This window comes from Olea europaea, chromosome 18, assembly GCF_002742605.1.
Source record: "Olea europaea var. sylvestris chromosome 18, O_europaea_v1, whole genome shotgun sequence".
Classification (NCBI taxonomy): domain Eukaryota; kingdom Viridiplantae; phylum Streptophyta; class Magnoliopsida; order Lamiales; family Oleaceae; genus Olea; species Olea europaea.
In genome coordinates this window covers 12,366,415-12,373,619 of record NC_036254.1, presented here as the reverse complement: position 1 = coordinate 12,373,619, position 7,205 = coordinate 12,366,415, and the positions used below count along the sequence as shown (strand labels likewise).

General features: G+C 34.3%; 1 protein-coding gene across 5 annotated transcripts; it reads right to left on the bottom strand.

Moving 5' to 3' along the window:
- Nucleotides 1-156: 156 nt before the first annotated feature.
- On the bottom strand, nucleotides 157-6,625 carry LOC111367480 (glucan endo-1,3-beta-glucosidase 4-like). Of its 5 annotated transcripts, none has more exons than XM_022988382.1 (8): nucleotides 6,410-6,625; nucleotides 6,248-6,340; nucleotides 6,056-6,121; nucleotides 3,075-3,123; nucleotides 2,855-2,969; nucleotides 968-2,215; nucleotides 500-527; nucleotides 157-418 (listed from the first exon to the last, which is right to left on the bottom strand). In XM_022988382.1, the coding sequence occupies exons 5-8, from the start codon at nucleotides 2,916-2,918 to the stop codon at nucleotides 277-279; spliced, it is 1,482 nt and encodes a 493-aa protein (XP_022844150.1). In that variant the 5' UTR covers nucleotides 2,919-2,969; nucleotides 3,075-3,123; nucleotides 6,056-6,121; nucleotides 6,248-6,340; nucleotides 6,410-6,625; the 3' UTR covers nucleotides 157-276. The 5 variants fall into 5 exon arrangements, with proteins under 5 accessions (XP_022844150.1, XP_022844152.1, XP_022844149.1 ...); XM_022988384.1 differs by having other exon boundaries at nucleotides 6,056-6,144; nucleotides 6,248-6,327; XM_022988381.1 differs by having other exon boundaries at nucleotides 6,248-6,327.
- Between the last annotated feature and the right edge of the window lie 580 nt (nucleotides 6,626-7,205).

Below are 7,205 nucleotides of genomic sequence, written 5' to 3'. Positions count from 1 at the left end.
CCTCGAAATTGCTAGGCCCAACTAAGCAAATTTTTTCCTTGTGTAAAGAGAAAACTAAACAAACACATACAGAATTGGTATTTAAAAAAAAAAAAATCCCTTTCTCTGTAATTATTGATAAACATTCAGTGACAGAGAGAGTTTGGAAAATACGAATAACACTAACGGAATTTTCAATGGATGCGAAATTTTTTCATAAGTTATGAACATCTTCTGAAGGTACAATCTCAGTTCATCGACTTGCATTCTACAAAATCTTTCTGACATTAACTAGCATCAAACTAAAATCAATGCAAGAACTACTGCAGACAACAATCCAATTTGATGGAAATATATATAATTCCTTGAGCTTCTCGAAGATTGACCAACCGGTCCAAAAGCAGGAGGAGGAACTAGCCTACCAGTACTTGAATTCGAACTGCCCCAAAATATAAAAACTATCTTAGGGATCAGATAAAGAAAATCTAATAAAGAAGAAAAAAGTTAGATAAACACTCACCTTCCACTAAATCTGCAGGATCCATAACCTGCACATCGATAGCCATGAACATAGGATAAGAAATTTATACAGATTATAACGTACTATTCTAATTACATAAGAGTATATAAAGGCAAACACGTACATATGCATCAACCAAAAGCGTGCATGAGGAAAGTAGTTTTCTAGATGGAAAAAATAGGATACAGTTGACTGATATCATCAATGGAAATGGTGGACAATGATGGAAAATTTAAATTTGCACTATGAAAGCTTTACTGGATAAAAGAAAATCTGATCATTTTTTGAAATTATTACTGCAACACCATGAAAACAAGATAAGTAGAAACCGATCACTGGATATGCATTAACATTTTGAATATCTTGTTTCCTATCATTATAAACATAGAGCAAAATCACCAGGGATGGGTGTAAAAAGAAGAATTCGCTCTCTCAAAAGGACAATGATGAAGGGCGCCAGAAACTTACTAGGATCAATAGTAGTAGTCGTAGCTGTACCATCAAAGTCACAAGTTCCTCCAGAACTGTGCATTTTTTGATAGTAATCGTTGTAAGCATAAGAAGCATGATTTTGCCAAGTATCAGGTAAATAGCAAGGCTGCCCTTGTTGAATAGCTCTGCAATTAGCTTGGCCAGGTCCACAAGCCCAATCAATTCCGCTTCTCAGCGAATCCTCATTTGCACCTGGTTTTACGATACAAAAAACCGTTGATGAATTTGCATTGAGACTTCCTGAATTACTCAAACTAATTGAATAGACAGAAGTGCTGTTAGGAAAGAGGACACCCCAGTTCCTCTCTGAGACAGGCCCACGCCGTTTATCTTCATTGAACAACTCATAGATGTATGTATTTATTGGAATGTCGGGTTGACTAGGTGGACCAGAATCATTTGAAACACGCCGAATCAAGTTATTGTTAAATGTTTCTGCATTTTCTATAGTGGCATAAGGTTCTTTGGCACCACCAAACCAAGGCCAACCAGTTTCAGTCACAACAATAGGGATCTTCGAAAAGTTGAGAGCAGATATTGAGTTATAGGTTGCATCCACCAAAGCATCAAACATACTGTTATAGCCAAAAAGGGTGTTCGGGTCAACAATTTGTTTGACTGATGAGAGTGGTCGGAAAAGAGCATATTCGATAGGAAAAATGCCATTGCTCTTAACATATTCATAATAAGGATAAGCATTTAACATGTAAGAGGAATTTGTGTTTCTTAAGAACTGTAGGATCTGGAATATTGTGGAGTTCCATGTAGTATTAAAGGTGGCAGCAGAAGGAGGAAATGGCCGAGGAATTACGCCCATTGACTGTGGCGTCGAAACTTTAACTAGATAATTTAGATCCGAAGCAACTAAGGCTTTATACAGGTTATTCATAGCAGGAACCAGAACTGGTGCTGCATTTGGGATTGAAGTGAGAACTTCACTGCCCACAGCAATTGCTGTAATATTTGTCCCAGGCAGATAAGCTGCAACATTTTTATTAATCCAGGCTGCTGCTGCTGATGGGGATTCTCCGATCCCTAAAACTTCTTCATTTGTAACACCAACCATGACTTCAATGCCAGTGTTGGAGAGAGCACTCAGAATGTGGGCATCGGAATCAAAAAGGCGCACATGATTTATTCGATTAGTTTTAAGGATTCCAATAATATCAGTAGCTGATGGTAGGTTAGTAACATCAGTACCAATATTTATCCCAACAAATGCACCTGCATTTACAAGAACACGATTGAAATTATAGGAAGCTTTACCTCGTTAGAACTTCAAACAGAAAATCAGTCCTATCTCAAATTGCAAGGCCGGTGAGTCCTACTGGCAGCTAACACGTTCTAAAAACCAGATGTGCTTGATAATAATTGAAAGCAAACTCGAATCAATCAGTTATCCAAAACTAAAATAACTCTAACAGAAACTTGGTTTACAATAATACCTTTTTAAAATATTGATCTAACAATGAAAGCCATAGAATGAATTATCTTGAACTGTCGTGTCAAATTACAATTGCAGTAGGCCACAGTAAGGCCAAAAAAAATACTGTAACACAGAAATCATAGTTTACCAATGCTTCATATCAAAGAGTTGAGTTTATATGAGCCCATTGCAATTTCAGAAAGAGAATGTCATGCACAATAAGAACAGAAAGAAATTCTTCGACATCAGCAACAAACCATAGAATCCATTTGGACTTCGTCCTTAGGAGATTATATAAATAATTTTATAACGTATAGCGTTCCTACTTCCTACTAGGAACTATAAAACCTAATATTTGGTAAAGTTCATGCCTCGGATTGCCAATAATATTCAGTATGATGGTAAAAAGCTAAGCAAGTTTAAGAATGTTGATCAACCTATTGTACTGCAGAATAGTCTGCATAATAGCAGGATTGCTCCAAGCCATACTTCAATCCTCATCAGCTACAAAATTAGAATTGATCTTCACCGCGCCTGCACTTTTTACTTGAACTGGAATAACAAAGATTTCACGCATTTTTAAAATTACATCAGATGCCAAGACCTAGACAACTCATTTCTTGGATGATAATATCGGAAAAAGCATTAAAATATGACCTGTTTAATTTCCTTCAAATAACGTCGATGAGAAAACCCTTAAAGAAATCTGCACAGGCCATTTGAGAAGGTAAAATTCTTCTTTCCATTTGTGCAGAAAAGATAAGAATATATATATAGATAGATAGATGCTACATGCTAACATAATTGTGTGTATCCATGTGAATGAGAGAGAGTATACAAAAGACAAAAGTCAACAAATTATATAATTGAAATGACAGGCCTGTAAATCAATGTAAAAATATGGTCTGAATTAACGAATTCTAAATAAAGGGGCTTTCTTTGACCGTTAAGAGTAGATAACATGTTCCTTGTCTTTGTTACTATCTCCCATTCTATTATGCGAGATTCGAAAATTACTGTCAATACCTCGGTGTAGTCGTAATCTCATATATCCGACCATTCTTCACCAGAATTATGATTTATTCTCAAGAAGGCAGAGAAATATTTAGAAGGAAAGGTAAGGCGGACGTGTAATGTGCGTATTTATTTGCGGAATCCGAATTTAATATTGAATAATTCAAGATGTGAAGATTCAGCCCTCGTTTGAGACACATTATTAAAAAAAATGAGAATGAAAAAATAGCCATTATGGTCCTACACAAGAGATAAAAAAGTCAAATATGGTGACTTGATGTGATGGATAACGGTCATATTTTTCATTTTAATGAAGAAATAATGGGGTTCAAACAGGCCTCACATGAATTGGCATCATTACGTAATTTCCATAAAATGTCAAATATGATGACTTGATGTGATGGATAACGGTCATATTTTTCATTTTAATGAAGAAATAATGGGGTTCAAACAGGCCTCACATGAATTGGCATCATTACGTAATTTCCATAAAATAGCATCATCTCAGTGTACAATGTTGATGACAAATATGATCAAGCAAAATAACAGAAAACCGCAATCAAGATATGTTTCGATAAAGATTTATGAACTCCCAAGGGAAAAGGATATGCACGATGTAGATATAAATTGATTAAAACCATGCGTACTGCCAATTTTATAATAGCATACAAGAAGATCATGGTCAAATTGTATTAGATCAGGCAACGGTTAATAAATAAATTAAGTGGAAGAGTACATATGTTTCATTCGTAAAGCAGTGAAAGACTGTAAAGAAAACAATTCAAATGAGTTAATCTACTAAACAAGAAGAAACTGATATACTATAGTTCAGGCAGGCTGAGTGATGGACTAGCCAATCAGCCAGTCTTCTCCAAACCAATCACAAGCTGAATGCCCTCAAACTAACTAGATTGGACAAACTAGACACAGCTCATCAAGAAATATCCATTGAGTTGGATGTACCACCATGACTGACCAGAAGTCAATCTTAAGACTCAAACCAAAACCCTGTTTACTGATCGGGCTGATACCGGCATAGACCAAACTCAACTAAGTTGTTGCCCACAAGATTTCCAAGACCACATCCAGCACAAAGCCCAGTAGCTAAAGACCATTCAAATTACTGGTTCATGAAGTCAGATAGTGGAACCAGGAATATTTCTATAGACTGGAGATAGTGTGGATAAGAGCAACTCATATGCCAAAACACACTCCACCAAAAAGGAATCTTGCGGCAAGAGAAGAAAACAACCTTCCGCGTAATTCATTTTACACTTATAAATAGTGGTTGGCTAGCTCACTCCGAAACTCTGCCAAATAACTTTCCTAGCATTATCTCAGAGTACAAAAGGTTTGCCCTACAATGGTTTCAAGGATTTTCTGATGCATTTTCTGGTTAGTAAATTTTCTACATCTACCATAAGAATCATGTCTATTGGTTCCTTATGTATCCACATCAGTATTTTGATAAATGGGGAACCAGGTTATGAAGCCCTGCAAGCACAAAGAATGAAAAAGAACCTCGATGATGACCGATAAGTGGTATAAAGAGGAAAACATTGGTTGCAATTATGGAACCTACACTTAATTAATTAATATATCAGGTAAATTTATCGAAACCTAGGAATACCAAGTGGATAGCCATCGGAATCCCTGACCTTTAAAACATTGTGAGAAAGGGTATAAATTTATATGGATAAACATAAGATGACTCTATAAACGATTTTGTGCATTAGGAATGCCCATAAGTAAGAGCATCAAACACATTAAATGGTCTATTGTTCTGCTATCTAATTTAATGTCAGAACAAATCAATAAATAAATATAAATACTTCATGTCAGCTAAATGATATTGCAAGTCTATATACTTCCATCCTATAGTTACAAAGGTTTAATTATGATACTTTCCTTTCCATTTTTACAAGGGATTCAAAAACTATATGAGTAAGGGACTAAATTTTTGAGAATTCGACAGATTGAAATTTCCCCTTCCAATGATTCTATCTTCTTGTCTCTTCTCTTCTTTCTTAAACTCTTTGTTCTGCACCAAACATCACTATGGCCATCTTATTCTTACTCTAAAAGATTCTTGTCCTAAAATTTGACAATGCACCAGGAAATTAAGTTTGGTTCAGCAAAGTAAATCGGTTACTCAATCAACAAAACCAGAATAATTACCGTCTCTTTTTGCCCAACAAGCTAGTTTCGCCAATCACGATAAGTGAAGGATGGAAGGATAACGAAATGCAGAGCAATCGATTCAGCAGGCAATAAACCAGGGAGTTTTTTTTTTTAAAAACAACTGAGGAGATTGGTTCCATTATGACTCCAACAATTCAATACTTGTTTGCAAAACCAAATGGACATTTTAGATGTCTCCTACTTATATTATTTACGGAGAGGACTTTTGCTAAGTTTAATATCACTTAAATTTACTAGATCTCAATTTCTCATTACTAAATTTCGAAAATCTGGAAAAACCACATTGAACAAGGATACAGCAAGTTCGCTTTAACTATAGCCTCGATCCAGAAAACCAACATTTCAAAACCATTTTTAAACAACACCCACAAACAGCAAAGCATCAAAACAAAACAAAAAAGTGTTAAAGAACCAGATGAAACCTGTTTTTTGACAGAAGGGTTAAATCCAGATATCTGCGTTCCAAGATTCTACTAGTTTAAAGAAACCTAAGAAAAAGGTAAAAATTCATCTGTAATGAACAATGAGTTAAGAGACACGAATCCGACAAGTTCATGGAATATGAAAAGCAAAGAATCTAGGAGGAAATTCAAGAAAAAGAAGCTCAAACTTACACTAAGAGGAAACCGGAACGGCACAGCATTGGAAACCAATAGCCCAAATCAGCTCCACATTATTAGTAATAATTATCTTCCTAAGTAAAACAACTGTACCCCATTATAAAAAAAACTACATAAACCGTGTATCGAAATTTTTAAACAAGTCAAAAGAGAAACCTGATGCAGTGTGATATCAAATTCTTGCAAATCTCGGGCTTATCAATTTCGGACACTTTACAGTTTAAAAAGCTGTCTTTTCGAGTTTTTTTCGCGGAATTATATTAAAAGAAGAAATGAAAACGTCAAAAAGAAAAAGGAAGAAAGTATCCAATAATCTCTTTTGTTCTCTTTTGGAGCGTCCTTGCGCCTCTCTAGATTCACAAACATGAAACATGAAACTTCGGGACATTAGAGATTGTGGAGGCAAATACTTGTAAAATACTTTATGTTTAACACTTAATTTTATTACTCTAAAAAATATATTTATTATTTTTTTAAATCTTTTATTTTAACTAATTTTTTTTAAATTATTTTATTATTTTCCTACATTAAAAACTGATACATTTTCAATACATTTAGTTATAAAGACTCGCTCTCTAAATTAAAATGTTAATTTAAAAAGTCTTTTGAAACATGATTTTAAATGTTAGACTCTTTAAAATGAAGAGATTCTCATACCTAAAAAATCTTTTGAAGATACACTTAATTACTCTTTTCATTGAATGGCCATCATGTATTTATAAATTGCGATGTAATTCGATTTATGTAACATTAATATTTAATAAATAGATGGTTTTATCTAAATTTTATTTAAAAATATATTTAGGATAATAGATAAGAGGGTTAAATCCACCAACGACCACACAACTTTATACCTAGTCTCATCATGGTTATCTAATTTGATTTTGTTTCACTATGATCACTCAACTTTGTGCATAGAATCAACATGTTACTGAATTTGATTTTATTTCAA

Coding starts and splice junctions, on each gene's coding strand:
- LOC111367480 (XM_022988382.1), bottom strand. CDS start 2,918: ATGAGGATTGAAGTATGGCTTGGAGCAATCCTGCTATTATGCAGACTA. Junction 528..967: donor GACTACTACTATTGATCCTA/GTAAGTTTCTGG, acceptor ATCGATGTGCAG/GTTATGGATCCTGCAGATTT. Junction 419..499: donor TCCTGCAGATTTAGTGGAAG/GTGAGTGTTTAT, acceptor ATTTTGGGGCAG/TTCGAATTCAAGTACTGGTA.